This window comes from Takifugu flavidus, chromosome 4 (genome assembly GCF_003711565.1).
Source record: "Takifugu flavidus isolate HTHZ2018 chromosome 4, ASM371156v2, whole genome shotgun sequence".
Classification (NCBI taxonomy): Eukaryota; Metazoa; Chordata; class Actinopteri; order Tetraodontiformes; family Tetraodontidae; genus Takifugu; species Takifugu flavidus.
In genome coordinates, this window is record NC_079523.1 from 4,193,666 (window position 1) to 4,214,209 (window position 20,544).

General features: G+C 43.9%; 3 protein-coding genes across 6 annotated transcripts; all 3 read right to left on the reverse strand.

Annotated features, from left to right (window-relative positions):
• Positions 1 to 2,488: 2,488 nt before the first annotated feature.
• LOC130524196 (rac GTPase-activating protein 1-like) lies at positions 2,489 to 8,190 on the reverse strand. Its single transcript, XM_057030051.1, has 17 exons — positions 8,048 to 8,190; positions 7,599 to 7,707; positions 7,145 to 7,347; positions 6,891 to 7,045; positions 6,655 to 6,724; positions 6,507 to 6,560; positions 5,969 to 6,046; positions 5,722 to 5,836; positions 5,504 to 5,640; positions 5,248 to 5,412; positions 5,062 to 5,157; positions 4,775 to 4,973; positions 4,577 to 4,682; positions 4,341 to 4,473; positions 4,143 to 4,245; positions 3,945 to 4,053; positions 2,489 to 3,809 (listed from the first exon to the last, which is right to left on the reverse strand). The coding sequence occupies exons 2-17, from the start codon at positions 7,681 to 7,683 to the stop codon at positions 3,737 to 3,739; spliced, it is 1,881 nt and encodes a 626-aa protein (XP_056886031.1). The 5' UTR covers positions 7,684 to 7,707; positions 8,048 to 8,190; the 3' UTR covers positions 2,489 to 3,736.
• Positions 8,191 to 9,032: 842 nt separating this feature from the next.
• Positions 9,033 to 14,947, reverse strand: minar1 (membrane integral NOTCH2 associated receptor 1). Of its 3 annotated transcripts, none has more exons than XM_057030048.1 (4): positions 14,198 to 14,946; positions 11,563 to 13,570; positions 11,028 to 11,246; positions 9,033 to 10,897 (listed from the first exon to the last, which is right to left on the reverse strand). In XM_057030048.1, the coding sequence occupies exons 2-4, from the start codon at positions 13,558 to 13,560 to the stop codon at positions 10,703 to 10,705; spliced, it is 2,412 nt and encodes an 803-aa protein (XP_056886028.1). In that variant the 5' UTR covers positions 13,561 to 13,570; positions 14,198 to 14,946; the 3' UTR covers positions 9,033 to 10,702. The 3 variants fall into 3 exon arrangements, with proteins under 3 accessions (XP_056886028.1, XP_056886029.1, XP_056886030.1); XM_057030050.1 differs by having other exon boundaries at positions 10,757 to 10,897; positions 11,028 to 11,242; positions 14,198 to 14,947; XM_057030049.1 differs by lacking the exon at positions 14,198 to 14,946 and having other exon boundaries at positions 11,563 to 13,790.
• Positions 14,948 to 14,989: 42 nt separating this feature from the next.
• LOC130524194 (evC complex member EVC-like) lies at positions 14,990 to 20,468 on the reverse strand. 2 transcript variants are annotated; one of them, XM_057030047.1, is made up of 20 exons: positions 19,988 to 20,468; positions 19,802 to 19,912; positions 19,612 to 19,698; positions 19,256 to 19,479; positions 19,061 to 19,145; positions 18,846 to 18,938; positions 18,456 to 18,581; positions 18,202 to 18,363; positions 17,901 to 18,117; positions 17,621 to 17,769; positions 17,436 to 17,534; positions 17,141 to 17,353; positions 16,967 to 17,076; positions 16,596 to 16,797; positions 16,299 to 16,514; positions 16,032 to 16,167; positions 15,869 to 15,959; positions 15,661 to 15,787; positions 15,455 to 15,551; positions 14,990 to 15,375 (listed from the first exon to the last, which is right to left on the reverse strand). In XM_057030047.1, exons 1-20 carry the CDS (start codon positions 20,165 to 20,167, stop codon positions 15,233 to 15,235), a joined length of 2,868 nt encoding a protein of 955 aa, XP_056886027.1. In that variant the 5' UTR covers positions 20,168 to 20,468; the 3' UTR covers positions 14,990 to 15,232. The 2 variants fall into 2 exon arrangements, with proteins under 2 accessions (XP_056886027.1, XP_056886026.1); XM_057030046.1 differs by having other exon boundaries at positions 18,456 to 18,584.
• Positions 20,469 to 20,544: the final 76 nt, after the last annotated feature.

Here is a 20,544-nt window from a genome sequence, read left to right on the forward strand (position 1 = left end):
TGCCTCTCATTAGTGACATGCAGCTCCTTCATTTAAACAGACAGACTGCTCTGACTGTGCGTGACAGCTGGAGACCAGCACTTAAGGAGAATAAAACAAATCAGAGCTTTTTTTTTAACGATGATTTGTTTAATTCGGGGGAGGATGAGGAGACGCTCTAACTCACTCTGTGTGTGTGTGTGTGTGTGTGTGTGTGTGTGTGTGTGTGTGTGTGTGACTAGCTATACGCCATTCCAAATCTGTTTATTCTGCACAATTTGGCATCAAACACAACAGAGTGCTGAGCGCTGGCTGCTGCTTGAGGTGCCCCATTAAAAATGGAATTTATTGCAGCCTTAAGAGCAAGCCCGGGCCCCGCATTCTGCGCTCCCCCTCTGAGACGCACTGTTTCTCCCCCGGTACTGTTGGTGCAGGGCGCCTCCTGCAGCAGCTGTCAGGCAAGCCATCAGAATGGCTCATTACAGGCCGAAACGGAGGCATGATGTGGCTGGCGTGCCCACCTACCTGTCAGCACATCACCGCTCATGTGCTGCTTATACATCGAGCCGTCAATCAAGGCAGAACAAGCGGAAAGTTGAGCTGGTGCAGTGTCCAGCACCCCCGGATGTGGGAAATTCCTTAAAACCTTGCGTGATAATTAGGCCACAATGACTTAAAAACTTTTCAGCTGTTTAGTTCACACTTGTAACCAGATTGAAGAGCGAAAAACGTGAACTCGGGGCCCACATCGTGCTGCATAAATCTCCTCAACCAATGATAAATTCATATTTAATGGCCACGGCTATCGTCTGCGAAGGAGGAGCATTCTTTCATTATTGCCTCTTTCCCCCGCTGCTTGGTCGAGATAATTGATTTCTCTGTGGTAACAAGGTATCGACCACGCACGGTAGCAGGCTGAGAAGATGGTTCGATTCAAAGGAGGGGTGGAGAGACGGAGCAGAGGGCAGAAAAGAAAAATGGAGAGAATCAGGGATGGAGCTGGAAAAGAAGAAATAAAGCGAGCGAAAGCAAATGCGCCGAAAGCCAACACGCCAGGCAATTATTTGCAGTTTGGAAAAAAAAACTGCCTGGCTTTAGGTGGGTGTAAATTGGACAAAAACTTGTTTTTTAGGGCTTTTATAATCCTTGTGCTGAACATAGTTTGGTATGACAGTGTTGTATGTTTAATTCACCAAATGGAAAGCATATTGATCGCAATCTGTCCCATAATTCTCTGAAAACAGTGTCACCAGCAAATCTGGACGGCCGCTTTTCCGAACACATGCTCGGCCGCTAAGAGAGCACCGGTCCCGCTTCCTCCCGCTCATTCATGCGTGACAAACTGCCCGTTTTTATGTGATCCCAGGGGTGGATTTTCAGCTGGGTTCAATAAACATCCAAACGTTTCCAGTTGGTTCTCCAAATAAACAGAACGCCCCCCCCTCCCCCTCCCCCCCGGCAAGTCACAAAATATGCAAACAAGCAAACAACAAATTCAGGGCACTTAACGAGATTTTGTGCAATGCTTAACGCATCGATCCCGCACGCGAGGATCCGACATCTCGGGCGATGACGTCACCGGCCCTGGCCTCACACGGGGGTCGCCGCGCGTGCACGCAGGCCGCAGTATCAATCACTCGATAATAACTGAATTAAACAATCTATTGATTCTCGAGCTTCCGCAGTGGTTCCTCCTGCCTGTAGTCGACTGTATAAATAGAGCTCAACAGTGCTGCTGCTGTTGTATGTTTACCAGCTTACATTCTAATTTATTTAAGAGCTCTTAATTGGACTAGTAACTCATTTGGCCCATTCTGGTCCCACAGCAGAGTAAAGCTCCATCACTGTACACCGGTGCATGCTGGGATGCGGCGCTACCGAGACCCAGTGCACACAAGCATCTGTTTGATGTCTGCCGCAGCCGGGCGCGTGCTGCACTCGCGCAGCATAGATAAACACGCCATTTCCCCGGCGAGAGGACAGATCAACACACGGGGGACCCCATTTCAGGCTAATGAACTATTAATGCTGATTTGAAATTCAAACATTTTTTGGGAGGGGGGGGGGCTCCGCGAAGCTCCTCCACACGTGGGAGAATGTGGACGGACTCCGGCAGCTGTGCTCCACGCGCAACGGTCCTCGTGAGCGGTTGGATTGAATGAGGTCATATAATATGTATGTCAATGGGCTCAGGCCGGCTTAGCAGCCTGCTAATGGCGAACCTATAAGATGAACAAATGACCCATGATTTATTTCCTAATAATGTTAGACCTCACAGCCTGCCCACTCAACCCAATAGATTATGGAAATATCTATAATGACTATTGGAACAATGAGCTAAATTGCATTATCATTCAGCGCCATGTCGGCCTTGGAATAACTGGCGCTGCGTTTCTGCTCTCCAATAAAGATGTGGGATGACAATGTCCCACCTTCAATACGCGCCAGGAAAATGGTGTTAAACATAAAGACGGCTTCAGTTCCATATTTCAAGATGAATTAAACTCACCAAGGTAAATAAAGCAGTTGTTTTATTTTCAGCTCAGTCATGATCTTTTTTCTCTCATCCACGATGTGACAGGGAAACAATCCTTAACATTTTTCCCGCAGATTATCTGGTGACATTTTCAGCATCAACTACCTGCTATTTCATTAGAAAAATAATAGATATAAGGAAATATACATACAGAGGTATATAAAAAAATGTGATTAGGATTTTTTTTAAGGTATTACAACTTCAAACACACATGTGCAAAACACTTATCTCTTCAATAGGTAAAACAGATTTAAATGAGTAAATACTGTGAATTAGTATTTGGCAACGTTACCAGTGATATGAATGAGAGATTCAGCAAAACAGACATTTAGTGGTAAAGGAAAGCAATAGTGTGCATGAAAATCACTTTTCACATTAAGAAAACCCAGATGTAATTGAGGAGGTGTTTTGTTTGGGGAGTTCCAGACCCTTGACTAAAAAAAATATAGCAGCGATTTGCACAGGGGATTAACTTATAGTAATTCCAATGATGTGTTAATGTGCCTGTGTAATGATTGTCAAAAAACTGCCTGCGTGCATCATTTACAGTAGACTCTTCAATAAGCTTGTGCATCGAAACTGGCGCAACGATGCCCTCTAGTGGCGATCTCTCCCAAGTCGAGAAAACTGGCTGCAGGAAGCAGCGCAAAGTGTACAAGTCCAACATCCCATTTAAAATTCAATTTGACATAAAAGTAGGGTTTAAGTAAATAAAGTGTCATGATTGGTTTACGTCACTGCGAGCAATCAGCAGATAGATAACCAAATGGCTAAAAACAAAGATTTCAGTTTGAGCCAAACTGCATAGGAAACAAAATGTCAAAAATGGAAACCTGGTCTATTCAACACATTTGAACAGCCTTGATGCTGCAGTTACAACCACAGGTGCAAAGACTGACCAGAATAACCTTAAACACAAACATATAATATTACAGAGAAGACAATAATGACCATCACACAAAGGTCTCCACTGTTTCGCTTAATAATAAAATCAGTATGAGATGATATTTAACATTTATATGAATTTGAATAATTAAATGTAGGTGCAGAGTAAGATATCTGATTAGTTTTTTTGGATTCAGTACAAGATTAAAGTGAATTATTAGTTATATGGTTAAATTTGCACAGCTGTTTTCCCACATGATTATCTAAAGGCAGATATTGTACTTTAAGTTACCTGTGGGTAAAACACAGGAAGGTATTTTCTTTGGTCATTGCCTGTTACTTCAGCTGCGGAGAAGGGAAGAAGTTGGCCTGATCGTGAGACGCTGCCGTTGCTTTCTTGCTCCCAAATCTGAAAACAGGAAGTGCCAGACAGAAAGTTTGATTTCCATGAGAACCTTTGTAGTGAAATAATCAGCAGTCTGCATCTGGCGCACGCTTTACGTTCAATCCTCCACCGTGCGCGTCAGATTAAAAGCAGACTTACAGGGTGGTGCTGGAGAAGGTGTGCATGACACGCTGGGACAGCGAGCTGGACGAAGGCGTTTTCACCATCTTCTGCTGCTCTGGAGTTGTCAGTGGGCCCAAAATGCTCACTAAAATTTGATAAGTTCTTGGTTTACAACAGCAGACAAAGTGAGTATGACAATATTCTACATCGCATGTCAAAGTCACCCTGATTTACCTTTTTGATCTGGAGTCTGGGGAACATTGTCCATGCTAATATTATCTGGATAAGCAAACTGGTCCCAGTACTTGCTGGGAATACTGAGCAAGCGCTCGATAACCTACAGTAGAAGGTGGGGGAAAAAACCCAGCATTTTAAATTAAAGTTGTAACGTCTGTTTTGTACTCCTCAGAGGAGCCCCGGCCTTCACTTTACCTTCGGTTGTCTGCTCGTGTCGTTCAGGATGGTCATGGGGTCTGGGTCAGGAACAGCATGGCCCACCAGCGTGGGACCAAACACCCTGGCCAGGTTTCTCACATCCATCTTAGTGTCGATGCTCTGTGAGACTCTGAGGGGAGGTAGATGGAGATAATGACAACATCATTACGGGCTTTTAAAGTTGAGACATTTTGGCTTTAGCTCACTGAGGCGACTACAGGAACTAAACTTACTTCTGCAGATGGATCATCAGACAGGCTAAAGTGTCTCTGTTGGGTCGAGGCAGCTCACTGATGGCTCGATACATCATGGCCAGACTGTTGCCATCATCCATGATTTCTTTAAAGAAAAAAAAAGACATATTAATAATAAGTGCCAGGAAAGAAGCACCACATACAGACACACGAATGCTCTGTGTCATTAGGTCTCACCAGCTGCTTCAAAAAAGGCTTTGTTGAGCTGGAAGGTGAGCAGTGGCTCTGGGAGTCTCCTGAAGAAATCCTTTAGGACACCCGTTATGACATTGATATCCTCTATTTTGCTTAGCGAAGGTAAAGTTTTTCCTCTCACTAACTTCTCCTTCAGCTGTTTCACCAGGCGCTCGGGGCCAGAGAGTCTGTAGAGACCCACCTGCACCAGAGGAACGGGATCAAGAAATGAGCTCCTACAACACTGAAGGGAATGGAGGACAGGTACGAGACCAGCGTCTTCTCCTCACCTCATGGAGGCCTCTCTGCTCGATCTCCTTTATGCAATAAATAACCAAAGCAGGTATTTGGGGGGAGGTCACTGGAGCAAAGTCGGCCAGGGTGACCTGTTCAACACAACACAACCATTTAGTTTCCCATGAAATTAAAGGCCTAAAATTAGGATGCAGAGAAGTAGCTGAAATGCTGAGCTGCACCTCTGTTGTCTTCATGGGAGTGCTAATAGCGATGGGATTACAGGGCATGGGGCAGCGGTCACGGCACTCTGGGTGGGTCACCACCCGACAGTCCTGGCAGCGAAGACACATCTTTCCAAACTTTGTTCTCCTCCCACAAGCCACACAAAACTCAGACTTGATCACCTTAACAGAGGAAACACCACGTTCAGTACATGATCCGAGTAGCTGAACTATAAAAACTATTACAAAGGTTATATCTAGACCCGAGTCTTACTGTTTTGGGGATAAAGTGGTGTTTTTTGCCTCCTCCAGGTGTTTGGAGGTGAAGTGGTTGTGAGACTGGTGTGCTGGGAGCCTCACTGGCCGTCTCAGACTGGTCAGTCGTGGTCGTGTCAGCCCATGTTTGGGCGGCTGTAAGGATAAACAAGCAAGTACAAATGTTTTGTTGTAAGGCTTTAAAATAAATGTATAGATATTTTAAGAAGATGTTACCGCTCTTCCTGCTCCGTGTCCAGTACGGCACAGTTTCAATGGTGGAGACGGCTTCAAGAGCACGACCGTTCACAGGCAGGGTGATGGTAGTTTTAGTCACAATGGACTCGTTCATCTGGACATTTGATTAAAAATAGGCATTTATTATTCTTAGAGGTGTACTTATTCTTGGCCATATTTGTGTCATTTGTGTCTGAATTCAACTTAAAACATTCGGTACTTTTTCAAATGTATAATTCAGCGTTACCCTTTCGGCTGTGCGTCCAGTGGAGCGAGGTTTCTTCAGTGCTTGAGGAGGGACCTCTGGAAGTCGTCTCGATGAGCGCTGGGGTCAAAAATGATCGTCAAAGGTAACTTTTTAGACACCTATTCTTCTCTCATACATGTATTTCTTAGAAACTATGAGGAAAAATATAAAAAATCTCTATATAAAATACGTAAAACTATGTGTGCTGATTATGCTAATAAGTGATGATCACGTTAGAGGTAAAACATGATTTTTAAACACTTGGAAATGCAGCTTATGAAATAACTGAGAATGTAAATAGCTTCAAGCAGGTGATCAACTAATCAACAAACACTGGTGGGTTTAATTAAATTAGTTAATTGAACATATTTAGCAAACATTATCAAAAAATATAGACATAGGGTCAGAAAATCTCCAGAGTGGCTGAATAATTTTAAAAGCCTGCCCAAATGTCCATCCTTACATCCCACATATTGGGTATATTCATGAAAATGTACAACTCAATGCATTTTATTCATATATCAAAGATTTTACTCACTCTTTTCTGACGTTTTCTTAGCCTCACTGTCCTCATGACAGAGGAATCCCAGTCCTGCAGTCAAAGTTCACAATCACAATAATACTGATGCGCAAGCAGCAAATCTAGTCAAATATTCAGTAATTCCTCAAGAACTCAGTTGGTTTACCAGTGAGTCGTCCGTTTGGTCATAGCTGATGTCCGACAGCAAAGAAGTCGATTCATCGATGGTGGTTAACCTGGAAAACAAAAAAATCAGGTTATCCTCAATAGGCTGGAGCCCTTAAAAGATGATTGTAAAACATTCACACCAGCTGTAAGCAAAAAATTGATTTTATATAGTTAGTTGGTCTTTTACAACATCAAATGTGCGCGTTTATTAAAATTGCATGATGAGTATCTGACCTTCGACTGGAGTTGAGGTTGTTTTTAGCAGCCTGTGCAGCCTCTGAGTGGCTACTGAGGAAGGCCAGGGCTGAGCGCTGCTCTTCACTCAGGTGAACGCTGTTGCCGCTACTGTCAGAAGTCAGCAGCTCCTTGATAAGCTGCAGCTGTCGTTCCTTTTTCGTCCACAAAACCCAGAGCAAATCCATTTGTAATGAGACCTGTTATTTCCATATGTCCTTAAAAGTGTGCCTCTGATACAGTGTTATACCCACTAGTTTCTCATAGACTGCCTCTGCCTTTTGACGTCGGCGGATCTCCACATCGACCTGGTTGCGAGCGTGCTTTAATTTAACTTCCAAGGCCCCTCGCTCTGTCTCTACCTTAGCCAGCACCTCTTTACAGGAAACCAGCTCCTCATCTGTCCGCATCCACTTTTTACGGCAGTCTTCAAAGTTCACTGCCATCTGGATGAACTCTGCATTTTAAAATAGATGAGATCATTTCAGAAGTTTAGACAGATGATTAATGCATTATAAAACATAAACGTAGCACTTTCGACATCACACTCATCATGTTTGTTTGTACCTTAACACAACATGACCTCCATTGTGTCATGCACAGTCCTTAACAGTTAGAACCCGCTCTAACTAGACTAAAACACCCAGTGTCTGCTGCACTGTCACACAGAGCTGGCAAATAGCAAAGCAAAGCGTGGAAGTAACTTACGTGGTTCAATGCTCTCATTCAGACCATCCACATGGGCTCTGAGCAGCTGAAACTGGTTGTACAGGTTCATCACAGGCGACTCCATTGTGTATTACTGCAGCTTGATTAGCTAAAGTTGACATGTACTTCAATTAGTACAAGGAAAAGTTTGATGATCCTCTTCAAGATTTGTTGACAGAACAGTGAATATTTGGTGCCTTTCGATATGTCAGTACAGTATCACCAAAGCACGAACATTTATGGGCTGCATGTCGGGATAACGCAAACAACTATGCGTGATGATGACGGTATTTAGAACGCATTCGTATTCTAAATAAGGAATACCAGACCTAAAGGCTGAGTATTTGTTGAATTTATGTACATGCTAACGTTAGCTCAACATTGTTGATCTAACGTACCCACTTCACCCCAACGGTGTTCAGAGCAAAAACAAAAAGTGAGACACCTACCCTAACAATGTTTCGGCTTCGTTAGTGGTGTTGACATGTAAAAACACCCACTTTCGTCGTGAAAGGCAAAGGATCGATCGAGAATCTAGAGTAAGAGAAGGCAATGTCACACCTCCCTGATAAACCTGTGTGTTCTTCAAACTTCAAAATCAGCGCCGGTTTTTCTTCTTCGTTGGTTTCCTGCGGAAGGTGACCGCTCGGCCGCCACCCATCGTTGAGATCTGTAACTGCATGGGTGCGCCGACGGTTTTCAAATCAAGTTCTTTCTGTGCCAAAATATGAAGCCCTACAACAACAACAATACCATCAACAATAATAACAATGTCATTATAGACATGTAAACGTATAGCATGTTTTGGCTAATTACTTAAATGCACTGAATAGCACTCTGCCCTACAGCTTTTTGAAGTTCAATACTTTCATTATGTGGGTTGCCTTTATTGATTTTACTATCGAAGCCCATAATTAATTTAAAATTTACTCAACCTTTATCCATGTCTAGAATTTCAAAAGGCCTTAAATTATCCAATATGGTGTTGTAAATCTTATCCACATATAATGCCATCAATCAAAGTTCATCTTAATCTTAATCAGATATGGATGGCATATCTGGGTGAGGCAGCTCTCCGGTGCATCATCTAATGGGTATAAGTCAGACAGACAAACTCAGACACTAAATCCATTTCTTGTTAAAACATGGATGTGCCATTAACACATTAAGAATTTTTATTTTTTTAAAAGCACTTAACAGTAGCTTCTAAATAACTTGCCTGTACTATCATATATATATGCAGGTCCATTAGTTGACTTGAAAATAATAGAATTTGTCAGTCAGTAAGTGCCCCCTGTCCTAATCAATTATTACAGTATCTGTATCTGAATATATCCTCCAGCTGCTTATTAATGTCTTATCTTAACTTCCACAAGCTATTTATGCTATCTCCAGGAAAATAAGTGATTACAAAACAGAGCCATTACCAAGAAATCTGTTTTAAACCATATTTTATTTGACAGACAACATAATCCAATGCACCCCAACAATCATATAAAATGTTGCACACTAATAGATTGTATGAGAATGTCTGTCCATGTTTCCAAGCTGTTTTTAAGACACAATATTTACCTGAAGAATGAGTTCACAGATTTTAGCTGTCTTTCTATAAGTTGCATGGATATGTCAAGTCTGTAGTTTTCAAAGTCTGTAGTTTTTAAGTGCATTTGGGAGTGAACAGATTATCGAGAGGCTCTAATGCACCAAAGTTTTAGAGAAAGCTCCGGCAGATTGTGCTGACTACAGGGCCAAGACCCAAACAGTGGAACCGCCTGAAGCGTAATGGATTCATAAACATCCTCAAGGGAAACTGGCAGATATACATTTACTTAAGAGGCTCCAATAGGTAGAACACACCCTCTTTACATCCTGTGAGTGTTTGTGCTCAGAAAGCAAATCATTACAATCTGGATATAAAGGAAACAAGAGTTTGGTGTAGCATTTCTTTAACTTTGGCTCATTCACAGGGGTCTTAAATCAGGTAAAGTGCATAGACACACCAACACAATCTACAGTTTTGTTTTATTTTGGGATATATTGAGCCTTGAAATAAACTGTGTTCTCTTTGAAACTGTGGAACATTACTGCATATTGTAAAGTTTAGCTCTGATTTTGTCCAGATTGCAATATCATTGTATAATAGCAGTGAGGTCTCAACAGGATTTGCATTTTTAAAGTGTGCTTGTTTTTAGTGTTCGTCAGACACAGGTTCTTTAGAAAATGAATTAATGTTGCTTTAGTCAACAAGGTGTTTTTACAACATGGAATGTGATGCTGCTTTTATCACCTACGAGTGTCAGGTAAATTTGTTCATCCTTAGTGATCCTGCAAGGAGGAGGAGAAGCTCTGGAGCACATAATATGCACCAGGGCAGCCCAAACATCCCATTAATTGGATCACAAGTGGAATATCCCCCTCAGAGTGGTTACTGGAAAGGCTCTTCCCTTCACCCCTTCAATAACAACAAGATTTCTATGGTCCATTTTTGAAACCTGACACTTGGTAAACACTCAGATTCCAACATGTTCATAAGTAGATGAAACAAGTCATTTCGTCCTGGCTTTGGAAAAATGGGGAGGGGGTGTTAGAAAAATACATTTATTGAAGCAAGATGGGTGTTTGTCCTAAGAAAAGGCAAGATTTTCCCAGATAAAACTGCAGCACCCGCACTGTTTATAGTATACCTGTATTTTAAAAAAGAGATGTAAAGCTCAGATCTCTCAAATATGTTCAAATAATTCCCACTGTTTCACAGAGAAGGCAGTGCTAAAGGCTGAAGCTAAAGTAGAAATCTTGCTTTTTCAACTCACTGGAGTTCCCAAAAGCAAAACCTGTGAATTAAATAACAGCAACAGATAAAGCATGATGATTCACTGTCAGTGCACAAGGAAGTGACTGAAGTCAAAGTGCCAATCGTCTTGATTTATTATTTAAAACAACGATCCTGCATGCAGAGAACTGTAGAGTTGAGAACTACAGAGGCTCCAGCTGTCTCGGTCTCGCACTGACAAACATCCATGAGACAGCGTGCCGCCGATACTGTAGCTGCTAGAAGCTAAGAGAGTCAAAACAGGCAACGGTGTGGGCTTTTCCTGGAACGCTCTTCATGACCCCACAGTGCAAATGAGAATAACAGCGATGAGAATGATGGCCACGGCAGTAACGATGAGTGCAAGCAGTTTGCAGACCTTGACCCGGCAAAGGGCGGCCTCTTTCCGCCGGAGAAGGCCACCGTAGCCTGGGGTGTAGATGTCTTCCATCCAGAACTCCATGTTGTTGGGGTTCAGAGACTCTTCAGCCTGAGCAGCATCGTGACAAACATTTTAAAACATATTTATATACATATATAAAATCAATCCAAGCCAGTTTTATCCAAGCTATAAATGATTTTGATACGATGTGGTCTATGTTTGGACCAGTAAAGCTTACTTGTAAACCAACAGGTGTGACCCGTGACTCTCTGTCGTCTACGGTCCATATGGGCCTCCCCCTCCCCTCGACCATCCTGGGGTCCACCATCTTCCCAGAGATGAGCCCACCTGACATTTTGCTTTCTTTTTGGTGGAACAGAGATGAGTTAAACACCTGTTCCACCAGGTTGGAGGACTTTTGGGAGATAAGGTTAGCTGTGCTGCCTGTCTGGTCTGCCTGAAAAGAAAACGGAGGTTTCATTTATAATGTAAACCTGACAACACATGCACAGCTTGAAAGTTCAGGCAAATTTTATCACAAGAGTAATGAAAAATCTGCCAGTTCTTCTATGCAGCCCACACCACTACATCATTTACTGTTAGGGTTTAACCAAACCGCTAAGTGATCTCCACGGGTTGCTAACCAGCCACGTGTGTGGTCTTGGGTCTCTCCAACAGAACACCAACATACTGGTAAGACTAAAGACATGGTGATTAAATGTTAAGAGAAAAACTAAAAAGGAATCCGATAAAAAAAATTTGAATTACTCTACCTGTCCTTGTGAAGATTTTTCATCTTTGCTTTTAGAGAAAGACACCGTCCAGTCTCTTGCAGAGGTAGAGACGTTTGCCTGTTTGTCATCAGAGACAATTTTCTCCTCCAGCTGCGTCTTGGAAGCACGGCGAGACGAAGCGTCCTTCTTTCCTTCTTTCCTGCCCTTTGAATCGGCCTGACTTTTGCTGCTCTCTGTTTTCTCCCCAGGAGTGTTCCATCGGTTCCAGTCCAGACTGCTGGTGCTGGTCCCTGGGAACAGACGCCCCGATGACAGAGGCTGCGGCTCTGATGAATCAGAAGGCGTTAAAGGGTGGCTCATAAATGAGGAGACCCCACTGAGAGGCTCCAGCCATCGCCCAGTGGTGTTCTCCCCTCCCCCACTAATGGGCTGTTGGATCTTTTCATCCAGTCGTTGCAGAGCAGAAAGCACCTGGGAAATCTCAGACTTTACATCATTTAGTGAATCCAACTGTCGTTCTATCTGGCTCATACGCAGCAGCAGCTTACAGACGCTAGCTTTGAGCCCATCATCGCTGCTTTCCAGAGAGTGGAAAAGCCTTTGTAGTTGTCCGAGGCGGCCGCGTCTGGCCTCGTGGGTGTCCTGATTCACACCTCCGATGCCATCAGTGGCGTGCAGGACTCCTGTGGAGCCGCACATGCTTATGTCATCTAAGAAACGAAAGATGGCGCTGATATCGTCATCTGCGAAATCGGGATCATCTAACGAGGTCATGAAGGACAGGCGATCGGCGTGGACCAGGCCACGGAGTCGGCGGGGGTCTGGAGGATCCGTCTGAGTTCCCTGAGCCTTAAATATTTCACCTGTACTTGGCAATCCACTGTCCTCACTCTCACCCTCGCAGGATTCCCTCACACTGCTGATAGCAGGGGATGACCGTCTGGGAGGTTCCCCGCCTTGTGACTCCATCCCAAATCCAGCGGTGCCCCGACCTATCCGATCTTCTAGACTATGACTCTTGTTACTCCAGACCAACTTCTGGTTCTTTGGAGGTTTCAGATGCTGAGGGGACCACTCTGGGATCGCCCCAGGTCCAAAATAAGTTGAGTCCTGCAGATCATCCAGGCTCTCATGTTTAGTCCGTTGCTCTGGCGACTGGTGAACCATTATCGGTGACGGATAAGGATTTGGGATCGCATCGAAACTGTGATGGTTAAAGGCTTTCTGACCCTTACCGGGACTGGGAGACTCGTTGTTGATGGTGACTTGTGGTATCAGAGGTGGTTGATTGTGAAAGTCCTTCCGAAAGATGTTCCTCCTCTGGTTGACGGATGATGCCTGGTCAGTCTCAAACACATCCATGTGCACTGACTCTCCACTCGACTCGCTGTCCGTCTCCAGAGGCAGGTAAATGTTCTTCATGTTTTCGCTGAGGACTTGACCAGTCGAGTACAAATGTGTCGTGTGAGGCAAATCGAAAGACACAGCCCTCGCCCTGATTGGAGGGGAGGAGACGAGGGAGATTGGATCGGGAGGAAGACTACCTCGCTTGCGGACTGAGTAATTTGATCTTGGAAACAACAAGTGCTGGTCAATAGGTCTGTCGCTGGAGTCAGAGTGGGTGCGTGTCTTTTCTGGACCATAAATATTCATTTGGTGGATTCCAGGCAAAGGAGGGCCTGGGAATTGGTCGACAGGGAGGACCGTTTGAGCTCTGGTTGGTTGGATGGTATCATAAGCCACGCCCATCATTTGAATAAGATTGAATATAGTTACAATGTCGGCAGCGACGCCTATAGGCGACAGCCCCTGACCTCTGGCACTAACCCTGTCTCTGAAGAGAGTGGCTGGGAAACACGGGTCCCGGCTGGCAGCAGCAAATAACAAACTCCTGAGCTCAAGAAGGTGCTCCAAGTCAAAGCGGGTACTGACCAAGCGGCAGAGGTCTTGGAAGGAGAGCAGCTGACGCATACTGGCCAGTTCCTCCAGAATTCCCAGGAGGACATCAGGATATTCCTGCTGCTGCAGGTTATCCATGGCTGATCACCTGAGGACACAGCAGGTAGCCCAAAAGGTATCACGTTAGGGCCATCCAAAAAACAGAATTACAGAACGACTACAGCCGACCAATAAGATTGTTAATGTGCTCACTTTTGTTAAAGTGTGTAAAATAGCTTCATTTTATGCTGCCACGTGACTTTGGTTTTGTGAGTTGTCTGCTTAATGCATATTAATGCAATATAAATGACATTTTTAAAAGGTTAGATTCCCTTGAATGTCGTCAGTTTCAGATTTTCTGTAGCAGTCGACTTCTTGAGTTTGCCCTCAGATGGAGAAAGCCCTTTGAGTGTGACTCTGGAAAGTGACCTTGTTTTTGCACCCTAAAATAACCTACAATCATCTGACTGCTGACGCCATCACACCACTTCTTTACCTTTGCAATTCATTGACATTTTCTAACAGCTGCAGCATGCATTGATTTAAACAAATATATCAAAATTATTTCCATGCACCTGAGAATTAAACCGTCTCACGAAGACATAACGGTGTGCCGTGTGCATCGGCTGTTGTATTTGATGGAGAATAATGCCGTGGAGGAAATGAAATATGGGTTGCAGATTTTATTTAAAGGTACAGCCAGAGCTCAGCTGCCCCTCAGAGTATTTCCACTTACCTGAATTTACAGGACGGACATGACATTTACAGCTTCATTCACAGAAAATGAAAACTCTATAACATCCATATCTATGGCAACGGCGTCATATTGCATAGATCCGGAGCGACTCGTGCTGCCATTCTTCTCGCGCGGGCTTCTGTCTTGGTAGCAGCGATGAGAGGACAGTTGAACCAGAAGAGAAAATTAGAAATCAGGTCATCTTCCCACAAGTCCCTGCAGTCCCCTAAGGGACCTTAAAATACATCCGAACGGTTCCCCCCTCTCCAAAGATCAGCTACGGCAGAGCAGAGTGCTGCAACACCTCTAATTGAAGCGTTGGAGGACTGACAAAACACTCCTGGCTGGACTCTCACGTGGATGAATGGGTCAGCTCCACAAGCACGCTTTCACAGGACTCCAGAGCGATCACTCCTGCCGTTGACCCTATGTATAAAGGTCAGTTTAAAAATTGATGTTAGCAAATTGATACTCCTAAGACTTGAAACTGACAGTAAACCATAAAGTGTAGGCTAAATTGACTGCTCCCCTCCCAGACTTTTCACCATTACTTTGCATTAACATCCATAACGGATTCCACTTGAAACCCCATTAGAGGAAAGGAGACGGGCTTTCACTGCTGAGTACTAGCACTCTGATACAATCACAGCGGACGTCTCTTGATTCAGCTAACAACTCACACAACTGCACATCCATCAGCCGATTCACCAGGAATCAATGGGGTGAGAAGTGATGGGGCTGTAGCTATAATGTATTACCAACAGGACTCAAAGGTGAAAAAGAAGATCAAGCTTTCAGAAAATAAACTGTATTTTAAATCAATTTGATGATACATGAATTTAACAGACTTCAAACTTTTATAAATGAGGTTAAGACTTGAGTTACAGAAGAGTACCGACAGATATGGGGGCATTATTATATTAACAAAGTAAATGTTGAATTAAAAACCAGTCTGCCAGATAAAATACAAAGTCGCCCCTCAATAAAAGCAGCTGGGATTAAGTTACATGAAATTAAGATTTCCGATGAGAAATACTAATTTCGAGATTCTCCTTCTCGCTTCTTGGGTTTTGTTTTCAACACTTGAGTGACAACAGTGGGAGTCAGCGAAGGATTCAAGGCCGGATCCAGTGCTGGGTTGAGGGCGAGCAGATCCAGAACTGCGACGCCATCATTACCTGCAGGAGAATGACATGATGAAGCACTGAGACACACTCGCATGTCCATGTTCTTACTGTAGGCAGTGAAAGTGCTGACCAGTGTTGTCCTCCTCACAGCTTTCGTCTGGATCTAAACTGTGCACAGAAACCCGAGCCAAGGCTGCCAGCTCCTTTATGAAGCTTTCTTCTTCCTCCTAATGGACATAGAAACACAGCGCTGAGAGGAAATACCACTGCAGGCCTGTAAGTCATGTGATGGCCCATTTACACAGTAAAAGCAAAGAGGGCAGGAAACAAACTAACCAGCAGCTGTGCTTTAATTCTCTCCATAGTCTGACCCTGGGCAACTTTCTTTTTCCTCAGTTCCTCAAATATTGTCTCCTGTTCTAGATCACACTGCTCCAGCACCTTTCTCTTGTGGTTTTCCACCCTGGTAATCATAAAAAAGACCAATCTGCTTCACTCATAATACACGTTGTACATCCCAACGTTATGTGCTGACTGTTGTTACCGATGTTGGAACTCAGCAGAGGTGGGTTTCTTGCTCCAGTTCAGCAGCTCCCTGAGCAACGATGTGTGCTGCCCATGCTGGTCGTGTTCATCTTACCCCACAGAAATAAAGATTAAAGAAAGAAATAACCAATCTGATGGAGGACTGAAGGTCATGACCTTACCTTGGCTTTTGCTGGACCAACTGTGACGCAAAGGTTTGGTCACATCCTGCAGGTTGGAATGGTAGCTTTGAACCAATGCGGTGAGGGAATCTTTGGTTACATACACGCTCTCCGAGACAGCCTCAGTCAGGTGGCGCTTTTAAAAAAAAACATGCTTTGTATAAACCTGATGATACTGACAACTGATGCAAATGCTGGAGTATCCAAAAAGCTATTTTACAGGACTTAACAGACTCCTTCTTGCAAAGACACAGCAGAAACTCGAACCTTAAAGCTGGTGTCCTGTTTGAGAGCAGATTGTGATTCAGTCTCCATCTGTTGCTGGATGGAGTGGCTCAAGGCGTTGCCTAGCACCAGCTGTGCGTGGTTCTGAAGAAGTTCTGTCCCTGTTTCCAGCTCAGACAGGAATTCTTGCTGGTAGCTGTGGCTCACCAGGAGGCTCTCTGGGCCCAGGTGCTTCTCTGCCAGGCTGGCAATGTTGTTCTATGATCGATATGGGGAATGTGCTTAATATGTGATAAACTTCATCTACGACACTGTGAATTTTAGAGTTCCTTCTCCCACCTTGAGAGCTGAGTCGGCACATGACTGGATGTGCTCGGGGTCTTCAATTATTACAGCTCTGAAATCAGTCTGAGCGAGTGCCTTCAGCTTAGACAGCCTCATTTCCTGCAGCAGGTGCAGACAAAAGTGTCTGACCACAAAGGACCTCTGCACTGCTGCCAAAAGGTGCTCATGTTTCTCCTCGATCAAACGACCCACTTGGCTGAAAGAAGATTGTGTTGCATTGCATCAAGGAAATTCCCTGACATTGATTTGCTTCACCACAGAACACAAGCGTGTGATGTAGACACACACAATAAAGTGTGATGTCATTGTTGGAGTGGGCTTGTTACTACTGGTAATAGCATTTGAGAGGGGCTGTGTAAATTCACCTGCTGAGTGTATAGCTCTGTCTGGTTACCATTGCCTTCAGAATCTTGGCCTGCTGAACCTTCAGATGTTTGAGACAGTTCTGCACCAGAGCCATCTCCTCGCTCCACACCTACAAAACAACAAAAAAAACATCAAGGTCTAATCTTACTGAGGGTTTACTAGCTGTTCGCTACCTTCCCCTCTTCGTTCAGCTGAGCTGTCATCGCCTCTAGTTGCTGCTTCATGTCCTCTTCTGCTTGCTGTAAGTGCTCAGCCAGGCCCTGCTCCAAAGTCCCCCACAGCTCCTCACAGCACTGAGCAGACAGGTTTGACTGAGCTGGGACTGAGCTGATAAATACGCCCTTGGCTAGCTCTCCGAACCTCTTGGACCAGGACATACGGAGCTTCTGTAGATAACAAAAAAGCATCCTGTAATGATCATTCTCTATCCACGCCATACAAGATAAGGCACTGGCCCATTTTTCTAACCTTCCAGTGGTCACAGAGGTTTTCAGCCATTCTGCTGTCCTGCTGGAGCTCCAGTTCTCTAATCTGCTGCCTGTGTTTCATCAGTAGATCTTCGTAGGCCTGGAAGAAAGGTTAAAGTGATGGTCCACTGTTGATGTACAGTAGTTCGTGACGTCGGCAGATATGGAGAGCTGAGGGATTCTGACCTTCGTGAACTGCTGCAGGTCACACTCAGCCTTTCTATTTTCAAGGACTTGGCTCTTCTCCTTTGACTGGCTCCTCAAAAGCTTCTTTCTCTTTGACTCCATCCTGCTACATTTTTCATTCAGCAGCTCTTTGGTCTTTCTTGTGCATTCTGAAAGGTGGTAATTAACACTGCAGATTACTCAAGACTATGAAGCGTTTAGTCTGTCCATTTGCCTTGATCAAGACTTTCACTGAATTCCTTAAATCAGTGAGAGGGAAGTTCATTCCAATCTACCTTACCCTCATTGCATGTTTGAAGGGCTTCATTGAGAGTCGTCTGCACCTCTGAAAGTATTGTTTCCATGTCACTAAAAGTCAACGCATCATCGCTCGTTAGCTGCTCCATCATTGTAACTATTAATCCCAGCCTCAGAGACACTTCCTGCTTCAGTAATGCAGGCTGGGACTGAAGAAGCCCCATCAGCTCCTCCCACCACAGCAACCTCTGCTGAATCCTCTACGCATGGGAAATCACACGGGTCACAATTCATTTTTTTAATGAGTAAAGTTCTTCTTGTGACAAAACTAACTGCTTCTGTACCTTTAGATCAGCTTCCTGTATGTTCTTCAGGCATTTCTCCACCAATAAAAGTGCCTGAATGGTAGAAATAATCATTTCTTGGGCTTCAGCTGGAGAGACGACACTGGTTTTCTTCAAAATATGTTGGCACAAGTCTTCCACCTGCTTGCTAAAACGTTTTGACTAAAAAAATAAAATATAAATATTAAAATAAGATGTGTGTTTTAATGAAAAAAAGAGATTAGCATCAAGTCTGCGTAACATTTGGCTTTTACCACTTGTAGGCCACTTTCAAGAAGGTCTTTGTGAGTTCTCTCTATTTCCTCCAAAGTACAGGACAAATCATCGTTCTTTTCACCGGCATTGAGTCCAGAAGACAAAGCTTTCTTTAGCTCACTCAGCTGCTACAATTAAAACAAGTGCATTTAAATCATTTACAAGCTACATTTCAAAACAACTTTTGACTGACAATGAACAACTATCATTTTTAAAACAGCGATACACTTCTATCTATCTCAAAAAGCTGACTACACTCAAAAAGGGACCGCAGGACGTGAGCTCCTGCAACTGTTCTCCAATGAAAGAACAAGTGAATTGATAATGGAAAAGAAAGAAATAAAGAAGGACAATAAAACGCACAAATAGAGATTTTGTAAAAGCTGTACCTTTTCTTGCATTTGAAGAAGATTCTTGGAGCAGTCCACATTATTTTTGGGAAATTGATGGTTTAAAATCATTTTCAAAACCTGAAGAAAAAGCTGTTGCAGGAAAAAAGGGATATATATATATATATATATTTATTTTTTTTAAAGTATAAACTATTTGAGCACATACATGACAAATAGTTCATGTCAACATTATAGGGAATTAAAGAACTAACCAGACATTTGTCTTCATGAAGCTGGAAACAATGTTGTTGTATCTCTTGCAAGGCCAAACAATAAAGACTGATTCTACCTTCAAAACTGCAAAGACAAGAAGCTCACCACCAGAATTCTATCTGCTGTGCATCCATTCAGGGCGCACGTTAGCTGCAGGAACTTGATCTTAATATTTCTAAAGCACTGCATTTTACCTTGACTGTGTCAGCGTGTGGGGGTAGTGAGAGACTCTTGTGAAGCTCTGGTTCTGCAGGCATTTAGGCACCAGCGACGAAGAGACAAACTGACTGCTGTCATCATTATCCTGCTCTTGACTCAGAGACTCTCCATCCGAGGGTGCGGATGAGTCCTCATTAGGCAGGGCTGGCAACTTTGAGCGCTCACATAGCGATGGATTGGAGGCTCCATCTGCTAAAGGCTGACAGGTTACAGGCAGCATTGCGGTGTAATACCAGCAGACAGTCAGACGTTATTTGCACAAATGATGGCAGAGGTTTAAGTCTGCGGTATAATATATGTATGCATGCAGTGCAGGCTGTGGCACACTTACTCTGTATTTTTGGTTGATGGGATAAACCACCTTTGCTCTGGTTGCAAATGCAGCAACATCACTGTTCATGGGTGTCGGCCTCTTCTCCTGGAATATTGGGGAGGGAAAGAATTAGATGCTTTGTTCTCAGAAGTAGACACTGCAAACCATTGCAGCCTGCAACTTCATAGTTGAAGTAACTAGTGAATACTTTATCGTCGGTCCCGCTTGCAGGCCCTTTTCTGCTGTTGCTCACGCAGTCACTTGGGTTGTTGTCCACCGCCCCATCATCTGGATCGAGCAGGCGCCTGGCGTTGTAACCCTGTCAAGATGCCAGGGGATAAACACACCCGGAGCTGGAATGCGATGGAATGCAAGCCTTGTGTTACTCGCTTACTTGTCTCGTCAACAGCAGATGTTTCAGACAGTAGGTGTAGAGAAGAGCCGCGGCCAATAGCCCCGAAAGCCCTCCGCAAACTGTGGCCACGGTCAGCAGCCCCGTGTAGATGTGAAGAGACTCGGCGAAACTGACCAGCACGTCAGTGCCGCACTCCGTTATCGGCTCTCGGTTGGACATTCTTCCATTAAAATGGGAAACATACCGATAAAAGGAGGTTTCAGCTGCAGCATTGAGCTAACATCCAAGTTAGCTCAAACCCCTCCAGCTCGTTAGAAGCAGCCCAGAGGAGATAGTCCCACCTAAGTTTGTGGGTATCAAACGATTTTTCCATGTTAAATGTGGTACAGAAGGAGATACCACTGACCTAACGTCGATAAAACTTTTCCATTAAAGTTTTCCCCATAGATACGGATTGTAAATATTTTTTACCTACGAGTGGGCAGATTTTTGAAAAGTCGAAAGTGGGCTAAAAACAGTAAAGTAACGAGAATAAGACCTGGAAATATGAAAAATATTCTTTCAGTATAAAACCACAACAATGCTTAATAAATTGA